The 25,807-nt window shown below is 49.4% G+C and overlaps 2 protein-coding genes across 6 annotated transcripts in view; both read left to right on the top strand.

Moving 5' to 3' along the window:
* The window catches only part of RANBP10 (RAN binding protein 10), an 87,791-nt gene extending 80,043 nt beyond the window's left edge, over positions 1-7,748 (top strand). For 4 of the 5 annotated variants that reach the window (XM_058441121.1, XM_058441122.1, XM_032157687.2 and 1 more), the window contains 7 exons: positions 781-889; positions 998-1,146; positions 1,342-1,546; positions 2,226-2,437; positions 2,928-3,073; positions 3,386-3,497; positions 4,264-7,748. In XM_058441121.1, coding sequence (XP_058297104.1) covers positions 781-889; positions 998-1,146; positions 1,342-1,546; positions 2,226-2,437; positions 2,928-3,073; positions 3,386-3,497; positions 4,264-4,394 — 1,064 coding nt within the window. In that variant the 3' untranslated portion in view covers positions 4,395-7,748. The remainder of the gene's footprint in view (positions 1-780; positions 890-997; positions 1,147-1,341; positions 1,547-2,225; positions 2,438-2,927; positions 3,074-3,385; positions 3,498-4,263) is intronic. The other variant, XM_032157688.2, reaches the window with a different exon arrangement.
* A 2,999-nt stretch (positions 7,749-10,747) lies between these two features.
* GFOD2 (Gfo/Idh/MocA-like oxidoreductase domain containing 2) overlaps positions 10,748-25,807 on the top strand; it is a 53,320-nt gene continuing 38,260 nt past the window's right edge. Inside the window, exon 1 of the mRNA XM_032157682.2 lies at positions 10,748-11,552. The gene's annotated coding sequence lies outside the window, so the exon portion shown is untranslated. The remainder of the gene's footprint in view (positions 11,553-25,807) is intronic.

Genomic DNA, 25,807 nt, shown 5'->3' with positions numbered 1-25,807 from the left:
TGGGTGTGGATATGCGTGTCTGTGAGTGCCTGCCTACCCCTCTCCGAGCCTGCTGTCTCTTCTGTATGTGCATGTGTCTGTCTCCCAGAGAAGCTGTGCTCAGCCAGACAGATGGAAAGGGATCCCAGACTTGGGATCTATGAATGAGAGCCTCAGACCCTGAAGTTGCTCCCAGCGAGATGCACCAGGCCCCACGGCAAGAGCGAAAAGGCAACAGCAAGATGCTGATGGCCTGAGAGGTGTCAACACCAGAGGTGCCAGCATGAGGAGGATGGCCTCCTCTCCCAGCAGGGGGCATGCTACAGCCCCTGAAGACCACCAGCCAGAGCCCTGATCAGAAACCAGTGTGATTCCATTACCATTCCCCTGTGAGGCCTGGAAAGAGAGGAGTCTGTCTGAAGAGGAGCCCCTCAGGCCACCAAGCTGCCTGGGTGCCCATCCCCAGATCATGTTGCCCCAGCTGGGGCCCTACCCTGCCCCCAGGTCCCTGGCACCATGTGCCCCGCAGGAACAGACCTCCACATTTACCCTCCTGCCTTTGGGCTGAGAGTCTCCCCTCCATCTTCCCCATATTCTTGAGGACTCTCTGACACTTGGCAGAAACCAGGATCTGTTGGGCTGGGCAGTCCGGTTCTTTCTCCAGCCTCCTCTCCTGTGAGCATTTCAGGCTGGTGAGGCACTCTGAGCCGGACCCTACCCTGAGGCTGGTAGCATCCCAGGTGTGTGGCTATGGGAGAGGCCTGTAGCCCTTGCTCACTGCTGTGTTCTTGCACCCTGCAGAGATCCAGAAGCTGGTGCTGGAGGGCCGTGTGGGTGAGGCCATTGAGACCACCCAACGCTTCTACCCGGGGCTGCTGGAGCACAACCCTAACCTCCTCTTCATGCTCAAGTAAGTCTTGGGCACCCCCAGCTCCCCCAGAGTCCAGCCCCTCTCAGCTGATGGTGGGAACGTCAGCCTGGACCACAACCAGAGCATTATTGCCCGCTCCCTCCACAGGTGCCGGCAGTTTGTGGAGATGGTGAATGGGACGGACAGTGAGGTCCGAAGTTTGAGCTCCCGAAGCCCCAAGTCCCAGGACAGCTACCCTGGCTCCCCCAGCCTCAGCCCCCGACATGGCCCCAGTAGTTCCCACATGCACAACACAGGTCAGCCACTCTCCAGAGGGCTCTGAGAAGAACTGGTGTGGAGGAGAGAGGTCACTCCACATACCCTTTCCTGGGCTGGGCTCAGGGCTTACTGCTGGATTTGGGAGAAGGGAAATGGGACCACTGTGGTTATTCTTGGGGCTCCACTTCATGGCAAGCTGCCCCTCCTCTTCTGACTGTCCCCCTGGCTTCTAGGAGCAGACAGTCCCAGCTGTAGCAATGGTGTTGCATCCACCAAGAGCAAACAGAACCGCAGTAAATACCCTGCACCCAGCTCCTCATCCTCGTCCTCCTCCTCCTCGTCCTCCTCTTCCCCATCCTCCGTCAATTACTCCGAGTCCAACTCAACAGACTCCACCAAGTCCCAGCACCACAGCAGTACCAGTAACCAGGAAACCAGGTGCCTGCCTTGCTCTGCTTCCTCCTCTGCCTTCTGCCCTATGCCAGCTGGGCCCATTGCAGTCTGTCCTTTGAGTGCCCTGCCCTTCACCCCCAGCCTCCATCTCAGGTCTGTGCCTGGAGTCCTAATTTTTGGCCCACTGGGCCAGACATCAGCTCTGGTTTCTGGCCCTCCCCACAATTCAGCTGCACTTTCCTTGGCCTTGGCTTTCTCCAGAGGCTCCAATGATGCCAGGCTGAGGATGTGATCTCCTCCAAAGAGGCCGGACCTGTGAGAACCCTCAGGGTCCATCATGAGGGAGCTTTCCCTGGCTCTGGCTTATAGACAGCCAGTTTGGGCAGGCAGGGGAAGCTAAGCTGCACGCTAGAGCTCTAGGTGGCTCTCAGCATCCCCAGGTACACCTCAAGGCTGACCTGAGTTTGGCTTCCAACCAAGGCCACAGAGCTGCCCATGGCGGCCATGGGGCCCAGTCATTAGGTTGGGGGATATGTGGAAGAGGTGTGTGAACTCAGAGGAGGGCCAGGGAGGGGAGAATCACAGAGGCAGCACTGAGACAAGGGTGGGAATCAGGTGACAGGCCTCTGAGGATAGCTGGTGTCACAGTAGGGGCCAAGTGCTGAAGACTTGGAAGCCTGAGCTGTCCTTTCATGTTCCTGGGGGGTCCTCGGTTTACCCACAGCAACCTATGGCTACAGCCTGAAAGGAGGCCCAACCAGGCTGCTCCAACCACACCCCCTGGGCCAACTCCCACCTCAACCCTTCCCCACAGCGACAGTGAGATGGAGATGGAGGCAGAGCACTACCCCAACGGTGTGCTAGGAAGCATGTCCACGCGCATTGTTAATGGTGCCTACAAGCATGAGGACCTGCAGACGGATGAGTCCAGCATGGGTGAGAGCCACGGCCTGGTGTGCTATTCTTTGAGGGCAGTGTGCAGTCTGGGTGCCCTCTTCCCCTGGGAGGGGCTGGGGCAGGCAGGCTTTGGCATCTTGAGAAGCTTCAGCCAGACCTGGTCCACAGCCTCCTTAGCCGATTGTGGATGGGTTCTTGAGGTGGCTCCAAATGTATGAAGGCCCTGGCCTGTGCCAAGACCACCTATGTTTGAGGCTGGAGGGTGTTCGAGAGCATGGGCACCCTAATGAGCATCCTGCATCTGTGCAGGCTGGGAAGAGGGACAACTTCCAAGTCCTCCCTAAACCCTAGACTGTGCACCAGGTGAATGAAGAGAACGCCTCGACTGTAGCTGCCTCACCTGTTCCTCCCAGCCCTGCCTGCCTCTGGCAGAAGCTGCAGCCCACCCGGGGTCCTTCCTGCCCCACCCCAGTCCTGCCCTTCCCTCCTCACCCGTCCTAACGTGTTCTCCACTGGGTTCTGGATGCAGATGACGGGCATCCTCGGCGGCAGCTCTGTGGGGGCAACCAGGCTGCCACAGAAAGGATCATTCTGTTTGGCCGCGAGTTGCAGGCATTGAGTGAGCAGTTGGGCCGGGAGTACGGCAAGAATTTGGCCCACACAGAGATGCTGCAGGTACAGAATGAGCCGGGCCTCATGCAGAGCAGGCCCTATTTGGTATTGGGGGCAGGGTGGCTCTGGGAGAGTCCAGGGGGCAGCAGGAAAGAGTGGGTTCCAGCCAGGTCTGCAGAGGCAAGTGGGGCATCTGGGCCCACTGGACATGTGCCCTCCACACCTAGGTTCTGGGGAGAGTACAGCCCTGCCCGACCCTACACCCCACATTCCAGGCTGGGCATCATGCAGGGCCCTGTCTCCCTCTGGAGCCACGGGTAGCAGGGCGGGCTATGGTGTGTGCCACAGTCGTCTCAAGAATGCCCTGTCCTGTAGGATGCCTTCAGCCTGCTGGCGTACTCAGACCCCTGGAGCTGCCCAGTTGGCCAGCAGCTTGACCCCGTCCAGAGGGAACCTGTGTGTGCTGCCCTCAACAGTGCCATTTTAGGTGAGTGAATCTATTTATTATTATTATTAGAGACAGAATCTGCTTTGTAGCCCAAGCTGGAGTGCAGTGGCACAATCTTGGCTCACCGCAATCTCCACCTCTGCCTCCTGGGTTTAAGCAATTTTCGTGCCTCAGCCTCCTGAGTAGCTGGGACTAAGGTGTGCGCCACCACAACTGGCTAGTTGTTGTATTTTTAGTAGGGATGGGTTTTGCCATGTTGGCCAGGTTGCTCGAACTCCCGGCCTCAGGTGATCTGCCCGCCTCAGCCTCCCAAAGTGCTGAGATTACAGGTGTGAGCCACCATGCCTGGCCTAGGTGAGTGGATCTAACAAAAACAGAAGCTGGCCCATGGCTACCTGGGTGGTTCCCGCCCCCCACCCCAATTGGCCCCAGAAAGAGCTGATGTTTGTCCACACTGGGGCAGCAAGCTCTGCACAGGCCCTCTCTGGTGACTCGTAGGACTCCTGGGCTCCCATGGTTGAACCTAAACCCTGACCTCCGTCTGCCCAGCTGAATTCATGATGGGTCGTAGGCCATGGCGGTAGGCCCAGGCCAGCCCAGTGCTCTACACGGGGCTAAGGTCCTCAGGTTCCTGGCATGACTTCAGGGCCATGGCCTGGTGGCTGGGACACACTTACACAGAGGTACTGAACACTCTGTTCCAAGAGAATCTGTCCACTGCCCCCTCCTTCCACCCCCAAGGGAACTTTGACCTGGGCCCAAGCCCTGGGCAGGCCAGTGACCAGGCCTTGTCTTTCCTCCACAGAGTCCCAGAACCTGCCAAAGCAGCCCCCTCTGATGCTCGCCCTGGGCCAGGCATCTGAGTGTCTCCGGCTCATGGCCCGAGCAGGCCTGGGTTCTTGCTCCTTTGCCAGAGTCGACGACTACTTGCACTAGCTGACCGTGCTGGCTGGCTCTGGCTGGCCCTCTGCCGGCCCCAGGGCTGGAACTGCCCTGCCCTCCATAGGCAGCTGGTGCAGGGACCGGGAAGCCATGGACAGAGTCCACTCCTCCTGCCTGGCCTTCCCCCTCTCCCTTTCCTTCCTTCCTTCCTTTCTCTGCCCACCACCCCCCTCAGTCTCTCTCTCTCCCCTTCACGTGCAGCGGCCTGTGACACAGTATTGGCTGGTTACTCTCTGTAGCGCCTTCTATTTTGAAAGGGGGGTTTTGTTTTGAGGAGGGGTTGGGGTTTTTAAATTTTTTTTCTCCTGACTGAGCCACCAGTATTTATCTCTGGAGAGTTTGTGCTGAGCTGGTTTCTGCTAATTTAGTGATGAAGCCTATCCAAGTTGGTGATAGCTTATTATTTTCATAAGTAAAAAACAAATGAGATTATATATATATATATATATATATAAATATATATATTAAAAGACAGTATTTATCGTAGCATTAGTGGTCCAGCACCTCTTGGGTGAGGCTGTCCAGGCACCATGTTTCCTTTGAGTCCAACTCATTAAAAAAGAAGAATCTCTGTCACCTCAGCCAAGTGATTTATTTTTTGCTCCCCCTTTTTTGAGTCACAAGCCAAGCTGCAGCCTAGGAAACCCAAATAGGGTTTGGTGGGCCACTTAGTGGGCATGGTTACGTTGGTTTATGGCACCCCAAGAACTGTGGGTCCCTAGGCCCCTGAGAGCTGGATAGAGCAGAGAGCTACAGGGCCAAGGGTCCAGAGAAGTGATAACTTGGCCCAGGGCCACACAGCAGAGGTAGAGGGTCCTTGGCCAGCACACTGTCTACCACTCTACCCCACCTCCCACTGCCTGCCTTGCTCCCCTTTCCTCCCTTTTCAATACCCTACCTTCCCTTGTTGTTAAGATGGCCAAATAATACATTTACTCTAAATTGATTGCCTGGAAACTACCTGCCTTCATCCTGAGAGCTTCTGTGTGTCAGGCTGCCGGAAAGAAGACTCCATTCCCCGGACAGAGGCCCTTGAGTACAGGGGCTGCTTTCTTCCTGCCTGGATCTTCACCATCTCTGCACAGCTCTGAGAGAATGGATGCTTTCTGTTGAGAAACCAGTACCTTGTGGAGGCAAGTTCTTGGGCTGCCACTCCAGGGAGTGGATGGAATCCTTGGTCCCCTAGGCCAGACTTCACTGCCACTGTGCCAGACAGCTCCCTGCAGCTGGGCCCTAGCCACTCTTAGGGAAGACTGTTGGGAGTATTTGCTGGCCAGAGGATGGGACTCCATCAGCTTTACAGATGTCCCACCAGCTGTTTCAGATAGATCCTTACAGCTGGCAGAGTAAAAGTAGTCCCGCTACCATTGGGGAATCAGGAAAGGAAAGACTGAGATGGTTGCCAGGACTTGGGGTGGCCCATCTATGGAGAGGACTGGCTGCCCTGGAGGAGGAAAGGGAGGAAGCCTACACAGAGGAGCACCAGGACGGGCTGGAATTTCCATACGTGCTTCACATTGTGAGGGGAGTGCACAAGCCACCCATGCAAAGAGTAGGGTCAGCCATGGCAAGGCCGGAAGTTGAACTTTCAGTCCCTGCCTGAATCTGGGCTGTTCAAGCTCCTGCTCCATATTGGTGGACATGGGAATGGTTGGTGTGGCCTGAGATACTCATTGCTCACCAGGCCTCACTGGGCCCACAGCTGGGCAACAAGAAAAATGATTGAATTGGACCAACTGCTGGTGATGGGGCCAGGGTCCTGGGCCCTGTGCTTTCAGAATTCTGCCTTGGGAAATGATCCTATATCTGCTGCTTTTTCTTGGTCCTTGGGGCTGGCAGACCCATAGACCATGGCCTGTTAGGAGGCATCCTGTCTGTAAAGGAAATTCATCTCTTGTGACAGCCTGGGGCTACCTAGCTCCCAAACCCAGAGGTTGGAGACATCAGGCTGTTAAAATGATCATAGCCTAGCAGGATTGGATTAAAACCACAGGCTTTTGCAGCTGGAATGGGGTTCAATGAACATCTCCCCCATTCCTCTCCTGCTACAAATAAGGAAACAGGCCCAGGAGATTAAGTGACTTGGCTAAAGTCACACAGCAAATTAGTAGCAGAGCCGGGACTATCCCTTATCCCTGTGGGTTGGGCAACAGTATTTAGTCCTGAAACTGAATGGCAGATAAACCCCATGAGGGGTCAGGCTGATGTGCCCTCCAGCAGTATCTGAGAAGCTGCTACCTTCAGGGGTGTGTCAGGGATGAGGATGGGTGCCTGAGCTTAGGTTGTGGAGTGGCTGAGAGGGCCCAGGAGGGCTCGGGACAGCTGTGTGCTGCATGGGGTTGGGTGTCTGCCTGGCTCGCACTCGGTACCCATGGCCATCTCCCCATTTTCTGTGCCTTATCTTACTGTTTCAGCTGAGTCCAAGTTGTTTACTCTGTTCCTCTCCAGAGGGGCTCTCTGTCTCAGTTGGGCAGCTCACCTTTGGGACATTAAGCCTTTGCCCCACAAGTTGTGGAGAGGGCCAAAACCAAGCTGCTTGAGCCCACTCTCTTGCTGAGAGTCCAGGCCTGCCTGCCAGCCAGAGGTGCCCCTTATGCACATCCAGTCCTACCAGCCTGCTTCCAGGAGCCTAGAGTGGGAAAGGCACCTGGGGGAGCCCTGGTGAAGGGCTGGACCTGACCCATGGAGGCAGGAGGAAGACCTGACTCTCTTGGTTTGTCCGGCCCTGGGGAGCAGCCTTCCCTACTCACTTTCCCCTTGCAGCACCAAATGGTCACTCCTTCCAGAGAAAAAACTGGCACTCATAGCAAGCCAGAACCCCCATCCCCATCCACATGGGTCTGTGGCTGGGTGGAGGCCATCAAAATGGACACCACGAGACAGAAGTGGGGACTGCCTGGCCACCCAGCGCCTTCCCACTCCTTCAGCAAGCACAAAGAAGATGAGGCAGAGAATTGTCAGAGCTGAAAGTTCCTTTGGTTGCTCACAACTCAGGTATGCACCCGTGTGGCAGCCAGGCAGCGGAGCCCTACTAGACTGCCAGTCTCATGCACCCAGACCTGTGGCCAGATTGTGGCCTCTGGCTGCCTCAGGCATTTGCCTCTTTGCATCGGGTTTTCCTCCATTAGTAACTACAGCTGAAACAGACATCCTCCACATTGTGCACACTGGTTTTGCCTTTGTCCTCAAGAGTTGATACTTGGCATTAGCATGAAACTTGTGGGTGTGGGAGGATGGAGAGAGAACTCTAACACAAAACATCTTATTAAAATTGTACTTGAGAGACAAAAAAAAAAAACTCCTGTTGTATTTTGACAGAATTATTTTTATTAAAATACACATCCATGAGCAGTCATGTGTGTCTGGTCTCTGTTTTGAGTCTTATTGAGGTTGGCACCCCTTCTGTGACACGTCCTGTCCTAAAGGATTTGGGCCCTTCCCAGCCTCTCAAGTGCCCAGGCCCTCAGGTGCCTTCTTCAAGGACCTTTGAAACTGTGTAAGACCTCAAAGAGGACAGGTACTTAAACCTCAGTTCTCTCTTGAAACGGCTTTCGTCTTAGACAAGGAAAAAGTAGCAAATTCAATTAAAGAGCCTGGGCACAGTGGCTCACGCCTATAATCTCAGCACGTTGGGAGGCTGAGGCAGGTGGATCCCTTGAGCTCAGGAGTTTGAGAACAGCCTGGGCAACATGGTGAAACCCCGTCTCTACAAAAAATACAAAAATTAGCTGGGCATGGGGGCGCATTCCTGTGGTCCCAGCTATTCAGGAGGCTGAGGTGGGAGGATCACTCGAGCCCAGGAGGTCGAGGCTGCAGTGAGTTGAGATCGTACCACTGCACTCCAGCCTGGGTGACAGAGTGAGACCCTGTCTCAAAAAAAAAAAAAAAATTCAACTAAGTAAAGGTGGGCCACAGGAACTTTTCCCCACAAAAATAAGATATTAAGAATACATTCCAGAGCCAGGTGCAGTGGCTCACCCTGTAATCCCAGCACTTTGGGAGGCCAAGGCGGGCAGATCACCTGAGGTCAGGAGTTTGAGACCAGCCAGCCAACATGGTAAAACCCCGTCTCTACTAAAAGTACAAAAATTAGCCAGGCATGGTGGCGGGCGCCTGTAATCCCAGCTACTTGGGAGGCTGAGGCAGGAGAATCGCTTGAACCTGGGAGGCAGAGGTTTCAGTGAGCCAAGATCGCACCATTGCACTCCAACCTGGGTGACGAGCGAAACTCCATCTCAAAAACAACAACAACCACCAAAAAAAAAAATTCCAGGGCCAGGTGCATTGGCTCACACCTGTAATCCCAGCACTTTGGGAGGCCAAGGCAAGAGGATCGCTTGACCCCAGGAATTCGAGGCCAATCTGGGCAACATAGACCCTGTCTCTACAAAAAATAGAAAAAATTAGCTAGACATGTTGGTGTGTGCCTGTGGTCCCAGCTTCTCAGGAGGCTGAGGCTGGAGGATTGCTTGAGCCTGGGTGGTTGAGGTTGCAGTGAGCCATGATCATGCCACTGCACTCCAGCCTTAAAAAATTTCTGGTACCAAAAAAGAACCCCCAGAAAATCTGACTGTCATATTGAGGTGACATATTGATTTTTCTTTTTTTTTTTCTCCCAGGCTGGAGTACAGTAGCATGATCATGGCTCACTGCTACCTCAACCTCAACCTTCCAGGCTCAAGCGATCTTCCCACCTCAGCCTCTCAAGTTGCTAAAACTACAGGTATGTGTCACCATTCTTGGCTAAGTTTTGTATATTTTATAGAGAAGTTTCACCATGTTGGCCAGGCTGGTCTCGAACTCCTGGTCTCAAGCAATCTTCCTGTCTTGGCCTCCCAAAGTACTAGGATTACAGGCGTGAGCCATAGCACCCAGCCTGACGGGTATTGAAATTAGCTTCCTGTCTCTTGCTGAGGAGCAAGAGCTTGTGTTCAAAATCCTCGCACCGACAGCCCTGTTCACTGTGTTAACATGGAAAGTTAACCTCTTTATCCGAGACTGTTTCCCCATCCTTAAAACATGGTAAATCCTTCTGCCCCATGGAGGTAGGGGATTATGGCAGATATGCAGCAGTGCTTGGCACACAGGGACACACACAGTACACATGAGCATCCTTCCTCCATGAGGATGCCCACTGGTGTGACTGGCCCACTCCTGCCCCCCCTGCCCCCAAGGCACCAGGGTTTTATGCAGGGGAGGGATATGGTAGATCATGCTGGTGTCCACCTGGAGGTGGTATTGGAGACAAATTGGAGCAAAAGAACCCAGGTAGGAGGCTGCAAAGAGGGCAGGTTTGAGAAATATTTAGGAGAGAATTGGAGGTACAAGATGAATAACTGAATGTGAGGGAAATAGAAGCAAGAGACAAGGCAAATGCAGACTTTGGTTGGGGGTGATGGGATGGATAATAGTACCACAAAATAACAGAACAGAAGGGGGCAGGCAGTGGCTAAAAGTCACTGGAATTGGGAGGTTTGCCAAAGGAAAAGGGTTCTTCTGTGGTGCAGTAAATTAGGAAAACTGTCTTATGGATGTTCACAGTGATCGCCACCAGCTAATTAAAAGCTCACAATCCTGTGTTAAAATGTGTTGTTTAACCCTGCACTTTCCAAACTTACGTTACTACAGACTGTGTCACTCAGTAGAATCTCACAGGACTATTACTCTATAGAACGCTCTTAGGGAAGAGGTAGCATAGAAGGGAAAATACGGGTTTTAGATTAAGCATAAAGTCCTGGTTCTATATAAGTAAAGCCAGAGTAGGCTCATTTTCCTCTAGACTAGTGGTTCTCAACTGGGAATGATTTTGCTCCCAGGGAGACACTTGGCAATGTCTGGAGATATTTTTGGTAGTCACAGCTGGGCTTGGGGTGCTACTGGCATCTACTGGGTAGAGCCAGGGATGCTGCCAAACATCCTACAATGCAGACAGCTCCCCCCACCCCTGCCCAACAAAGAATTATCAGGTCCAAAATGTCAATAGTGCCATTGTTGAGAAATCCTACTCAAGAAGAGTGGAACTCCGAACAATGACTAAGAAACAGATCAAACAGGCACATTTTGACTCTGCCTCCCTTGTGCCTGGCTCTTGAGGATCCAGGAGAGAAAGGATAAACCCCATCAGAAGAAGGGGGGTTTAGGGGTTACAACTTCTCATCACTCTGGGAGCCTTCCGTGCTCACAGAGGTGGTAGGAGTCCTGTCTCCGCTCAAAGCAGGGATAGCTCTGCTGCTAGTTAGCATATCTCAGTAGGAACTGCCTCACGCTTAGGTCAGCTGACATATTGTGTCATCACAGGCTGCTCTGGAATGATGGCTGGGAGACCATCCTAATGCCAGCTGAGTGGGGATCTTGATACTCAGCAGGAGGGTCAGACAAGCAGGGACGGGGCTCCGCATGCAGATACAAACCCCAATCACATTTCCTACACAGCCAATTTTATTCTAAGGTCTACCAGCTTCCTTACTCTAGCGGACAGTCTGCTATTTACTTTGGTGGGGCATAGGCTTCAGTAAAGAGGCCAAGGGGACTGAGGTCACAGTCTTGAAGAGCACTGATATTTAAGGAACAATCAAAAAACATCCAGAGGAAGAGGAGCCCAGACAGGCACCTGAGAAAACGGAAAAACGAGTCACTGGGAGTCAGGGAGCCAGGAAGTCCGACGAGTTCGAGAGAACTGGCCTTCTGCAGATATGTCATTGTCCAACACGAAACTGTCTTCCATTCCAGGACAACCGAGGCTAACCACAGCTCCCAAAACCTGGTCCTTGACGCCGGTCAGCGGACCGGAGAGAAGCCAAACTTAGGAAACTGACGCCTCCGCCGCCGGAAATGAATAACCTGAGCCTCCTAGCCAGGCTGCTTAAGCTCCGCCCCCAACGAGCGAGCCTGCGCAGCTCCCGGCTACGGCCCCTCCCAGCGCAGGCCCACCCCCGTTACGGAGCATGCGCAGTCCTCCTGCCGTCCCGCCCCTCCCTTTCCAGAGCCCCCCGTTCCTTAGAAACCAGGCGGCGCGTTCCCGGTGGCGGCGCCCTGGACTCCGGGGCCCGCGCATCCCCGCCAGCCTTCCTTAAGGCGGATGGGTGGTCGCCGAGACCCCGCCGGACCCATGGTCTCCAGTGCAGCGCGGAGTGGGCGATGCCAGCGTGCCAGGTGAGAGGCGGCCACCGGCGGCGGGTGAGGGCGAAAGAGGGCATGGCGCGGTCGGGAGCGGGCGCCGACAGGGCCTCCTCCGCGGCCCGGCGCCAGAGGTTGGAGGCGTGGACCCGCAGAGCCGGGGCTGGAGGGGGCTTGTTCCAACTGCCTGCAGGCGCGTGGAGTGGAGGGTCGCCTTGGGGTTCGCCCTTTCCACCGCAGAAATAGGACCCGCAGGCTTGGTGGTAGAATTATAGGATTTGGGATCCTGAAAGAACCTGAGACATAACCCATCCTTTTACCAGATGCGAAAACCTAGTCTTCCCTGCCCTGTGCCGAGCGGACCTCCTGACTGTGTGAGGATGGACGCTTTGTGGATGAGGGTGTGTGAGGTGTAGAAGCTTCAGACAAAGGGCTCGTGGAGTAGCTGGTTCGTCCCCTTTCAGAATGAGATGGGACTTTTGGGGATAAATCTTTAAGAAACGGGTGTTCCGTTGACAGGTGGAAGAAGGGACACCCCAGAAGGTGCGAGTGACTCTGCCAGCCCCCATGTGCCCTGTGGCCACGTCTCAATGGCCCTGGCCTACCTTTGTATTTGTAGCTCTGGAAGGAAGCAGATGGACTTGAGACAAAAGGTGAAGTGAGGTATTCCCTTCAAGGCCCTATCACACTTAAAAGTTGAGGGAGGAAGAGTGGACAGGGACATGAAGGCTTGGGAATGGTTGTGTGAAGAGTTTACCCTCCAGACTGCAGCACGATCTAAAGAACAAGGCAGGATAGAAGAGTTGGATAGGCATCAGGGAAGCTTATTTAACTGTCTTATTTATGTTCATTGTTCCCATAATGTTATCCTGAGGGCAAGAAAGTGGATGCCCTTTTAAATGTCCAGAAAGAACTAGGGCAGGGCACCACCTTTGTGATCTATGGGGCACAAAGCCTCTAAAGGAATAGCCCTTAGTGTGTGGCCCTTAAGTTGAAGGGAACAGCATTTAATTTAGAAAAGGAAAACACTTACATGTATTGTGATGTGGAGCAATATAGAGAAGATGGTTGTTTTTGAGTCGGGGAAGCTAGATTCATTCTTGATAAGGAAACTTATTTCCTTCTGGAAAGCTACACTAGAGAACAAAAGAGTTTTAAGGCCATCCATTTTACAGAAAATGTGAAAAAATTAACTGCTTTGGGATTGGGAGTTTAGAGAACCTGCCTGGACCAAAAGAGGAAAATTTTCAACAGACGCTTCTGTTGGTCGAATCCTTATTTCACAGATAAAGATTCTGTTGTGAGAGGTTTTCTCTTACCACCTGGTTTTCCCACTTTGCTATGGAATAATCATTGGTTTGGGTCTAATTATCTATCTATCTATCTATCTATCTATCTATCTATCTATCTATCTATTATCTATCTATCTATCTATCTATCTATCTATCTATCTATCTATCTATCTATGTATCTATCACTCTGTCACCCAGACTAGAGTGCAGTGATGTGATCTCAGTTCACTGCAACCTCCGCCTCCCAGGTTCAAGCGATTCTTTGGCTTCAGCCTCCTGAGTAGCTGGGACTACAGGCATGTACCACCATGCCCAGCTAATTTTTGTATGTTTAGTAGAGAAGGGGGTTTCACCATGTTGGCCAGGCTGGTCTCGAACTCCTGACCTCAGATAATCTGCCTGCCTTGGCCTCCCAAAGTGCTGGGATTACAGGTGTGAGCCACTACGCCCAGCCCTCATTATTATTTTTATTTGCTAGGGCAATTGCTATCTGATTTCTATAGTAATACTAGAACACATTGGTAGTAGAACTAGCAATTTTTTAAAAAGCCTCCTCTGACCCAAAACTTAAAAATTAGAAGTATGTGATTTTTAAAAGATGGTCCCTGATTCTAATCATCAAAGTCAGTTTGTCCCTAGCTTGAGAAAAACTAATTTTCTATTTACATTTGACTTTGCAGCAGGTTTTTCCCCTTGCCCTTATAAGAAGATACATTGGCAGTATAATAATGTTAACAAGAGAAATCAGTTTAAAGAAGAAAGCTCTGGGCTGGGCGCAGTGGCTCATGCCTGTAATCCTAGCACTTTGAGAGGCCAAGGTGGGTGGATCACCTAAGGTCAGGAGTTTGAGACCAGCCTCACCAACATAGTGAAACCCTGTCTCTACTAAAAATACAAAATTAGCAGGGCATGGTGGTGCACGCCTGTAATCCCAGCTACTTGGGAGACTGAGGCAGGAGAATCGCTTGAACCTGGGAGGCAGAATTTGCAGTGATCCGAGATCGCGCCATTGCACTCCAGCCTGGACAACAAGATCTAAACTCTGTTTCAAAAAAAAAAAAAAAGAAAACTTTGTCTTGGCTTCATAATTCAGCATTATACCATAACTATGGGTATTATGACTGTGCTTTTTACCGACTTTTCTTCCACCTGTGGGGTTATTTTGTATAAATACCTCAGGAGATATAATGGGGCATTATCAAAAGCAGATGTAACCTCTGGGGAAAATCAGTAGTTAACCAAATTCTGTCAGAAAGGCTTCATGAAAATCATTGTGTTCTGTGCGGAAACCTCCATTACTTTCAGGTTGACCCAGAGGAAGGTAAGACAAGTAGGCCAAAATCAAGTCAAGGTAAAATGGAAGGGAGCAGTTGCCACCTGTGGAACTGGATGGCGTGTGGGAGGGTGTTTTGAATGTGGGCACAAATACTTTGAATGAGCTTTTGGAGAGGGTACTGCTTAAATACAGCTGTGGTGTGCCCTGTGGATTTGTGTGCGTTTTCTGAGCTCCAATCAGAAAAACACTTGTTTTCAGAGAAGGGTAGACTTACAGAGGACTCTGAAAAGTCCTGGTTGCTATGACAGTGAAACCTTTGACAAATAATTACTTAACTTCTATGCCATTTTCTGGAGCAGCTGAGGGCAGTTATCGTATCTGGCCTGTAATAAAGTAATCAACAGTGTTTGACAGGCCAACCATGAGGAAACCCTATCAGATAAACCAGCAATGCTAACAGAAGCTACTTTCACTGAACTGATTTTCTAGTTTTCCCACAAGAGGAGAAATGGAATGGGAATGCAATGTCATCTGATGTTAGAAGTTGAAATGCAGAGGTCGGTGTTCAGAAAACACAGGATCAGAGAGACCACTAACTTAGAAATAGGAAAAGTGCCTTTCTGATGCCTGAAAAGTCACTCATGCATATTTATTTTTAAATGTTTACTCATTTCGGGACAGGGTCTTGCTCTGTCACCAAGCCTAGAGTACAGTGGCATGATCACAGCTCACTGCAGCCTCTAACTCCTGGGCTCAGGTGATCCTCCCACCTCAGCCTCCTGAGTACCTGGGACCACAGGTGCATGCCACCACAGACAGCTAATAAAACAAGTTTGTTTGTTTGTTTTTTTGTAGAGATGGGGGTCTCTATAACAGGGGGTCCAATTGTAGAACAAATCCACAATTGGAATTAGAGAACATCTAGGAAAGAATGGAATTGGAGATTTTGCTATTTTTGAGAACTTATATACAGTATAGTAATGGAACATTATCTTTCTTACATTCAAAAGTAGTAGATTTATATTAGCAAACTTCAAAGCAAACTGAAATTTGGAGTCTAAAAGTCCTTATTACTTGAAAATTTAAATGGCAGGTGTTTTAAAAAGTGAGAATGAAAGATATTTGAAAAGCTTGGGTTCATGAAAGTTAGAATGATAAGAGATACTGAGAAAAACATGAAAGCAGGAAGAATTCCCTACACTCTAACACCTCCTTATAAATTACACATTGGGTTGGGAATGAGCTCACTAAAGTATCTTGTCTTCAAAGACAAAAAAAAAAAAATGACAATTTTCTCTCATGGTGTTGTGAATAAACACTTAGAAAATATGGATTAGAGCCAGGCGCGGTGGCTCACGTCTGCAATCCCAGCACTTTGGGAGGCTGAGGCAGGTGGATCGCCTGAGGTCAGGAGTTGGAGACCAGCCTGGCCAACATAGTGAAACCCCGTCTGTACTAAAAATACAAAAAATTAGCGGGGTGTGATGGCGGGTCCCTGTAATCCCAGCTACTAGGGAGGCTGAGGCAGGAGAATTGCTTGAACTCGGGAGGCAGAGGTTGCAGTAAGCCGAGATTGTGCCATTGCACTCTAGCCTGGGCAACAAGAGTGAAAGTACGTCTCAAAAAAGAAAAAAAAAAAAAGAAAGAAAATATGGATTAAACATTAAGAAGGAAGAGTCGAATATTTCCACGTTACTTAGTACACTTGAACCCTATCCTTAAGCACTTGTTTGCTAGCTCCTGCTCTTAGAAAGGCGTTGCAAGTAGTGTTTTTGTCCAAGGTACTGTCATTTCTCAAGGTAGCCAGTGATAAAATGTATATACTCTTTGGGACCCTGGATAGTCCTGAAATTCATGGGAACATAGCTCACTCTCTCTGCCACCTCTCTAAGTCATTCCCAAGAGCTTCTGTAAAGATTTCTATCAGTCCTCTATAATCAAGGATTTGGAATGAAGACTGTGAAAAATGGGAACTGAGTACTTAGTGTGGTCTTCCTTTCTGGCCTGGGATAACTGCGCTACTCTCAAATTGTCAGCTGTCAATTTCTCATGAGAATAGATAACCCCAAAATAGAACCCAAAACACTTCTACTTGGCTTTGAGATTTTACTGTATCACTTTATAACCTCAAAATCTTTATTATTTACTTTCACAGTTGTATTTTACTTAGGATGATAACCTCAGGCAAATCGTGTAATTTCTGGGTCATAATTTTTTTTTTTTTTTTTGAGACAGTGTTTCTATCTCCCAGGCTGGAGTGTAGTGGCACAATCCTGGCTCACTGCAATGTCCACTTCCCGGGTTCAAGTGATTCTTGTGCCTCAGCCTCCCGAGCAGCTGAGATTACAGGTGTGCGCCTTCATGCCTGGCTAATTTTTGTATTTTTAGTAGAGATGGGGTTTCATCATGTTGGCCAGGCTGGTCTTGAACTCCTGGCCTCAGTGATCAGCTCACCTCAGCCTCCCAAAGTGCTGGGATTACAGGTGGGAGTGACCCTGCCTGGCCTCTGGACCGTAATTTTTTAACCTGTATAACAGGAAGCAAAATGAAAATGTCATTAATGTGTAACAGTAGAGAATGAGAAGCTAGTTCATATGGTCAGTGGCTGTGATATTGTGAAATACATATATGGTCTTCTGTCCCTGTTTCCTGGCATGCAATTTCAATAGGTTGGTGCAAAAGCAATTGCAGATTTTGTCGCAAAGTAATGGCAAAAACCACAATTGCTTTTGCACCAACCAAATCCCTGGAATCTCCTGAGTGATGGTTTTTTGTATGCTAATGAGTTAACTGGTGGCTGGCAGTTCCTGGGTAGTTTCAGGATGGGGACTGGTTATAGGAAACATCAAAGCATGATTAGAGGGTTGTGACTTTCAGCCCCACTCCCCAACCTCTGGGGAGGAGAGCGGGACTGAAGGTTAAGCTGATCATCAATGGCCAGTGGTTTAATCAATCATGCCTAGTTAATGAAGCCTCTATAAACACAGGGAGGGCATGAAAGCTCCAAGCCCCTTCCCCCATACCTTGCCCTATGCACCTGCTTCATCTCTATCCTTTGTAATATTCTTTATAATAAACCAGTAAGTATAAGTAAGTGTTTCCCAGAGTTCTGTGAGCTCCTCTAGCAAATCAGTTGATCTGAAGGAGGGAGTCATAGAATCTCCAGTCTGTAGCCCATCAGGCAGAGGCACAGTTGAAACAACCTGGGGCTTTTGATGGCACTGGAAGTTGGGGAGGAGAAGTCTGTGGGATTGAGCCCTCTACCCGGGGGATCTGATGCGATTCTCCAGGTAGATAACGTCAGAATTGAATTGAAGGACACCAGCAGGTGTTGACTGCAGAATTGCTTGCTTGCTTGGTCTGTGTTGATTGTTGTGTGAAAGCAGAGGAAAGGCCAGGCGCGGTGGCTCACGCCTGTAATCCCAGCACTTTGGGAGGCCGAGGCGGGCGGATCACGAGGTCAGGAGATCGAGACCATCCTGGCTAACACGGTGAAACCCCGTCTCTACTAAAAATACAAAAAATTAGCCGGGCGAGGTGGCAGGCGCCTGTAGTCCCAGCTACGCGGGAGGCTGAGGCAGGAGAATGGCGTGAACCCCGGGGGGCGGAGCCTGCAGTGAGCCGAGATCACGCCACTGCACTCCAGCCTGGGTGAAAGAGCGAGACTCCGTCTCAAAAAAAAAAAAAAAAAAAAGAAAGCAGAGGAGAAACAATTTGAATTTGTCTTTCCACTTTCACAATGACATACCTATTAGGTAACCCATACAACTATTTATGATAACATGAAAGATGCTTATGTCTGGCCGGTGTGGCAGCTCACGCCTGTAATCCCAGTACTTTCGGAGGCCGAGGTGGGTGGATCACTTGAGGCCAGGAGTTCAAGACCAGCCTGACCAAGATGGCGAAACCCTGTCTCTATAAAAAGTATAAAAAATTAGCTGGGTGTGGTGGTGCATGCCTGTAGTCCCAGCTACTCAGGAGGCTGAGGCAGGAAAATCACTTGAACCTGGGAGGCAGAGGTTGCAGTGAGCCAAGATTGCCCCACTGCACTCCAGCCTGGGCGATAGCAAGACTCCATCTCAAAAAAAAAAAAAGAAAAAGAAAAGAAAAAAAGAAAAATGCTTGCGTCAGAAGAGTAAGTAAAATAACTCAGGATACAAAATTGTGCATACAGTATGATCACAAATACACCAAACAAATGTAAAAACGTAGCCAAAATAGAACATAAGAAAACACCATAGTTTTCTTAGTATTATTATGATTTTTTTGGTTCAATTTCTTTGTAAAAACGTTGGCCACCATTTAACATGTAGTGGCAGCCAGGCGCAGTGGCTCACGCCTGTAATCCCAGCACTTTGGGAGGCTAAGGTAGGCCAGTCACCTGAGGTGAGGAGTTTGAGACCAGCCTGGCCAACATGGTGAAACCCCATCTCTACTAAAAATACAAAAATTAGCTGGGCGTGGTGGCACCTGCCTGAAGTCCCAGCTACTTGGGAGGCTGAGGCAGGAGAATCGCTTTAACCCAGGAGGCAGAGGCTGCAGTGAGCCAAGACCATGCCACTGCACTCCAGCCTGGGCAACAGAGCAATACTCTGTCTCAAAAAATAAATAATAAATAAATAAATATTAGCCGGGGATGGTGGTGTGTGCCTGTAATCCCAGCTACTCGGGAGGCTGAAGCAGGAGAATGGCTTGAACCCAGGAAGCAGAGGTTGCAGTGAACCGAGATTACGCCACTGCACTCCAGCCTGGGCGACACAGCAAGACTCCTAAAAAAAAACAAACATGCAGTGGCAACAAAATGCATCCAGTTTACATGCATCAACAAGTTAAATCACAATACATGAACAACACAAATTTCAAACAAACAGTACTGAAATAACTCGTGTTGCATTTACTACAGTACTTGTACTCCTAATAGAGATGGGTCTAGGCCGGGCACGGTGGCTCAAGCCTGTAATCCTAGCACTTTGGGAGGCCGAGGCGGGTGGATCACGAGGTCAGGAGATCGAGACCGTCCTGGCTAACACGGTGAAACCTCGTCTCTACTAAATATACAAAAAAATTAGCCGGGCGTTGTGGCGGGCGCCTATAGTTCCAGATACTTGGGAGGCTGAGGCAGGAGAATGGCGCGAACCCAAGGGGCGGAGCTTGCAGTGAGCGGAGATCCCGCCATTGCACTCCAGCCTGGGGGACAGAGCGAAACTCCGTCTCAAAAAAAAAAAAAAGAGATGGGTCTATATTTTAAAAAGTAAACCCTCTTAAAGTTTTTTGCTGGTATAAATGAGGATATAAACTCATTTTCTGAGAGACTTCATCCCCTCTCACTCTATGAAAATTGGTGTGTGAGTGGGGAGAATGATGGCAGGGACTACTAGGTGGCACTGATGTTTCCTTTCCCAGGTGTCAGTGAACCAAACAGTAATGAGGTTACCTGGTTAATGAGTGTGTGTGTTTGTGTGTGAGGTGTGTGTTTGTGTGTGAGGTGTGTGTTTGTGTAATTGAAAGGTGACTATACATGACTGGGCACAGTGGCTCACATCTGTAATCCCAGCACTTTGGGAGGCTGGGGTGGGTGGATCACTTGAGGTCAGGAGTTCGAGATGAGCCTGGGCAACATGGTGAAACCCCATCTCTACTAAAAATACAAAAATTAGCTGGGTGTGGTGGTGCGTGCCTGTAATCGCAGCTTCTTGGGAGGCTGAGGCAGGAGAATCGCTTGAACCCAGGAGGTGGAGGTTGCGGTGAGCCGAGATCATGCCACTGCACTCCAACCTTGGTGACAGAGCGGGACTCCATCTCAAAAAAAAAAAAAAAAAAGTGACTATACAGATCTTAAATGTTGCTTTCTAAGACTGCTATTTCTTGTTGACAGGTAGTTTTGACCATTAGGGTTTCTTTGATGGTGCTTGATGGACAGCAAGTATATTATAAGAAGTTCCATGTGGCAAGTGGTTTCTATGGCAGGGTTGCTCCTGCTAGGAAATGATTCTGTCTGAGAGGCCCTTCTGGGGGTGACTCTGGGAGCACGTGAGATTGTGTAATTGTCCTGCCAGGCATCCTCTGATTGTCAGGGAGAAGGGGGATGGAAGAGAGGTCAGTCATACTTCTGGTTGCTTTTCAGTCTTTTGTATTCATATTCCTGAACTCATATTCAGAAGCTCAGGGGACACAGCTTGTATTTTGGAGCAATGAAGATGATTTAACATAGTATTTCTTATGTGATGTTATTTTCAAAATAAATCACTGTAAGTCAATGACTGTTTTAGTTCTCTTAGCCCTGGGCTTGTTCTTGTTCATGGTGGGTTTTTTTGTTTTTGTTTTTTTGCTTTTTTTTTTTCTTTGAGACGGAGTTTCACTCTTGTTGCCCAGGCTGGAGTGCAGTGGTGCAGTCTCGGCTCACTGTAACCTCCCCCTCCTGGGTTCAAGCGATTCTCCTGTCCCACCCTCCCGAGTAGCTGGGATTACAGGCACATGTCACCATGCCCGGCTAATTTTTGTATTTTTAGTAGAGACAGGGTTTTATCATATTGGTTAGGCTGGTCTTGAACTCCTGACGTCAGGTGATCCGCCCACCTCGGCCTCCCAAAGTCCTGGGATTACAAGCGTGAGCAACCGCGCCTGGCCTCATGGTGGTTTTTTTGACAGTCTCGTTCTGTTGCCCAGGCTGGAGTGCAGTGGTGGGATCTCAGCTTACTGCATCCTCCACGTCCCGGGTTCAAGCGATTCTCATGCCTCAGCCACTGAGATTCAATTATTTTACATCTCCCATTTAGCAGCTAGCTGGAAGATTGTTAACTCACAACTCAACATGGTCATGGCCCAACTGGTAAGCAGTTTTCTGTGTATAAGTAGGTAGTGCTTGCGAAGGGCACTGGACCTTTCCTGTCATGGGGGAACTACTTAGCCTTCCCAGTGACCAGAGACTATGTAACATGGTGTTAGAGAACACCCATCAGGGTCCCTGTGCTCTTGAGTACCCTGAAATCCAGAAGGAAGGCAGATGGGTGACCCAGAGTGTCTTTTGGTACCATTGAAATAGCAAGCACTTTTCTCAGGAACAGAACACTCCTGTCTATATAGAAAGTAGAAAACACAAGAAAACTTCAATTAGGTTTGCACATTGAAAAATGTTTAGCATGATTAAATACCCTCTTCTTGGGACCACAGATAACACACCTCTCTAAGGTTGGCTACTTCATGTGCATCACAGACAAGTGTGCTTTACCTCAGTGATTCAAAGGCAAAGGTAGAGTCTTGGTTTACATGCCTGCCTCAGGGAAAGGTCTTGGAACACTCACTGTGATCTTCAGTCACATCAGTCCTTGGTATTTGGCTAAGGGTAGCAAGAAATGGAAACTGTAAGCTCCAGGGACCTGGCCTGTTTGGATCACGCTTGTGTGTCCCAACTGCTGGCATAATGCTTGATTCAGGTGGCATTTAAAAATATTAGGGAATGGCTGGGCACAGTGGCTCATGCCTGTTATCCCAGCACTTTGGGAGGCCAGGGCAGGCTGATCACTTGAGGTCAGATGTTCGAGACCATTCTGGCCAACATGGTGAAACCCCGTCTCTACTAAAACTACAAAAATTAGCCAAGTATGGTGGTGTGCACCTGTAATCCCAGCTACTCGGGAGGCAGAGGCATGAGAATTGCTTGAACCCTGGAGGCGGAGATTGCAGTAAGCTGAGATGGCGCCACTGCACTCCAGCCTGGGCAACAGAGGGAGACTCCGTTTCAAAAAATAAATAGGCTGGCTGTGGTGGCTCATGCCTATAATCCTAGCACTTTGGGAGGCTGAGGCAGGTGGATTAGTGGAGGTCAGGAGTTCAAGACCAGCCTGGCCAACATGGTGAAACCCCGTCTCTACTAAAAATTCAAAATTAGCTGGGCGTGGTGGTATGCACCTGTAATGCCAGCTACTTGGGAAGCTGAGGCAGAAGAATCACTTGAACCTGGGAGGCGGAGGTTGCAGCGAACTGAGATTGCGCCATTGCGCTCCAGCCTGGGCAAAAAAGAGGGAAACTCCACCTCAAAAAAATATATATAAAATAAATAAATAAATACCTAATATAGCCAGTAGATAAGTACTTTGCCTATGTTAATAACTAGCTGAGGCAGGGCGCGGTGGCTCACGCCTGTAATCCCAGCACTTTGGGAGACCGAGGCAGATGGATCCCGAGGTCAAGAGTTCGAGACCAGCCTGACCAACACGGTGAAACCCCATCTCTACCAAAAATACAACAATTAGCCCGGTGTGGTGACACATGCCTGTAATCCCAGCTACTCAGGAGGCTGAGGCAGGAGAATCTCTTGAACCTGGGAGGCGGAGGTTGCACACCACTGCACTCCAGCCTGGGCCACAGAGGGAGACTCCGTTTCAAAAAAAAACCAAAACCAAAAACAAACAAACAAACAAAAAAACAACAACAAAAAACCTCATAGTCATCCAGATACTTCTATGGGTGTTAAGTTTACTTCTCCTTTATGATCCAATTTATCTGATCCTTTTGTACACTGGGTAGTTATGCTTCATAGGATAGATCATTAGCCTGTCATTAGTGTCCTTCCTGGGACACTGTGTGGAGCAAGGTAGGATGAGGAGCTGACATCTCTGGCTGGGGCTTGGTCTGTTCTCTGATAACATGGTAGTTGCCTAGCAGTTTACTGCCATGTCAACTTATAGAGCTGGAGGGATAGCATTTCTTTCCTTTGCCTTTCCTTTATTTATTTATTTATTTATTTATTTATTTATGAGACAGAGTCTTACTCTGTCCCCCAGGCTGGAGTGCAGTGGTGTGATCTCAGCTCACTGAGATCCCAGGTTCAAGCGATTCTTCTGCCTTGGCCTCCCAAGTAGCTGGGATTATAGGCATGCACCACCATGCTCAGGTAATTATTATTAATACTTTGTATTTTTAGTAAAGACAGGGTTTCTCTATGTTGGCCAGGCTGGTCTCGAACTCCTAGCATCAGGTGATCCACCTGCCTTGGCCTCCCAAAGTTCTGGGATTACAGGCGTGAGCCACCACGTCCGGCCTGTATGCTCATTTTTCAATCATTACTCTGCACCTACTCCATGTCAGGCACTGTGCTCTGTCCTGGTGACATAGCAGCATGTGAGACAAGCAAGGTCCTGCCATCATGACAGACACTAAATAGGTGAGCCAGTGAAGCATGCTGAGCCCTTGAAAGCCAAAGCTGAGGCTGCTGTGGGGACTGTGAATAGAATCACTTAACCAGCTGAGGCACAGCTTCTCTGAAAAAATGATGTTTAACTGGAGACCTAACAGATCTCTTGAGAAGGAGTTAACCTGGGATAGTCGAAAAAGGTTGTCCCAGGCAAAGCAAACAGCATGGCCCACAATCTCTGAGCAGAACTGAAAGGGTCAGGTATGGTAGCTTCTAGCCTGACAAATGCAGTCATAGGAGAAAGATGAAGAAGGGCCCCACCCACACTGGGGAGATGCTTTGTGAGCCCCATCAAGGAATTTGGGCTTTATCCTATGGGCTTAAGGGTTGGGGGAGAAAATGGTCAGAACCAGGAGAGAGACATCAGGATGTCCAGTTGATGGAATGGAAGGATGGACTGGCCGTGGGGGCGAGGAGGCTTCACTGCAGCCATAGTGGTTCTTTATGAACTGGTCAGGTTTGAGTCACTATCATTTATTTGGGTCCATTATCACTTGCCTTCCCTTCACATTTGTCTGTTGGCATTTGACTCAATATGACCCTCAGATGCTAGGTCACTGTGGTCCTGCAAGGCTCGCTCAACACAATATACTTCTCTGGTAAGAGGGAGGAAACTTGACTGCAAGGGGACTGAGGTGATGGATAGGCCTGGGTCATGCCCTGTGGAGGAGGTGTAATGGTTGGAGAGACAGTTCTATGTGAGAGCAGCGTCTTGGCATATCATGATGTAGCAGAAGACAGAGCAGCAGCTCATCTTCCTAACCCCAAGCATCAGGCAGAGCTATTATGATGCTTTTTTTCTTTCCTGAACCTTCAAACCAGATTCTGCTCCAAACTACTTAGGCTAGTGACATAAGGAATCTCTTTATTACTTTTTTTTTTTTGAGACGGAGTCTCGCTCTGTCGCCCAGGCTGGAGTGCAGTGGCGCCATCCCTGCTCACTGCAAGCTCTGCCTCCCGGATTCACGCCATTCTCCTACCTCAGCCTCCCGAGTAGCTGGGACTATAGGCGCCCGCCACCACACCCGGCTAATTTTTTGTATTTTTGGTAGAGATGGGGTTTCACCGTGTTAGCCAGGATGGTCTCAATCTCCTGACCTTGTGATCCACCTGCCTCAGCCTCCCAAAGTGCTGGGATTACAGGCATGAGCCACCATGCCTGGCCTCTTATATTACATTTTTAAGCATATCGCAAGAGCCTACTGATGGTTTTGGTGAGCTCAGTATATATAGTTTTGTATAGTATGGGTTTGATGAGCTCAGTATATATGTCTTAGTTTATTGACTGACTGTGCAGGAACCAGGTCTGAAATCTTTCATTCTTTCAGCAAATATTTAGCACCAACTACATGTCAGACCTTCTTTTAGGCAGTGGGGATATAGCAGTGAACAAAATAGACAAAAAATTTGTTGTCTTCAAGGAGGATACATTCTAGCAGGGATGGTGGGGAGAGACAAACAATGGAAAAATACACCTGTTTCTGAAAAGACAACATGGAAGTAGAGACCTGAAGGAAACGTGAGAGAGAGAGAAAGCCAAATGGATGTCTGCGCAATAGAGGACAGTGCCGGTGCAAAGGCCCTGAGGCAAGATGTACCTGACATGTTTGTGTGCAGACACCAGAAAGCTACCGTTACTGGAGCAGAGTGAGTGAAGGAAGAGCGAGTAGGATATAAGATCAGAAAGGTAGGCTGGGTGCAGTGGCTCCGACCTGTAATCCCAGCACTTTGGGAGTCCAAGGTGGGCGGATCACGAGATCAGGAGATCAAGACCATCCTGGCTAACATGGTGAAACTCCGTCTCTACTAAAAATACAAAAAATTAGCTGGGAGTGGTGGCATGCGCCTATAGTCCCAGCTACTTGGGAGGCTGAGGCAGGATAATCACTTGAAGCCAGGAGACAGAGGTTGCAGTGAGCTGAGATTGCGCCACTGTACTCCAGCCTGGGAGGGAGAGCGAGACTCTGTCTCAAAAAAAAAAAAAAAATCAGAAAGGTAAAAGGAGTGTGGTATTGCAGACATATATCATGTAGGGCCTTGTAGATCAGTGAAAGAACTTTGGCGTTTACTCCAAGAGAGAAGGAAGCCTTTGGAGGGTTTGGACAGAGGAGTGGCTTGATCTGACTACATTTTAATCGAGTTCCTCTCAGTGGTTGCAATAATATAGGGGAGAGGTAAGGGTGGATTGAACAAAGATGGTAGTAATAGCAGTTGTGGGAGGTGCGTGGATGCAGGGTATATTTTGAAGGTAGAGAGTCAGCAAGACTTGTTAATGGATCAGATGTGAAGTGTGAGAGAAAAAGAAGAATCAAGGATAACTCCAAGGTTTTAACTTGAGCATTTGAAAAGTTTGTGTTACCAGTTTCTGAGATGAAGGCATTGTGGGAAGAGTATGTTTGGTGGGGAGAAACATCGGGAGTTTAGTTCTGGACATTTTAAGTTTGAGATGCCTATTAAACATCCAAGTAGAGATGTTAATAGGCGGTTATTTGCACCCGTCTGGAGCTTAAAGAGGACCTGGCTGATAACT

This window comes from Hylobates moloch, unplaced genomic scaffold (assembly GCF_009828535.3).
Source record: "Hylobates moloch isolate HMO894 unplaced genomic scaffold, HMol_V3 SCAFFOLD_6, whole genome shotgun sequence".
Classification (NCBI taxonomy): domain Eukaryota; kingdom Metazoa; phylum Chordata; class Mammalia; order Primates; family Hylobatidae; genus Hylobates; species Hylobates moloch.
This window is presented reverse-complemented; position numbering and strand designations above follow the sequence as displayed.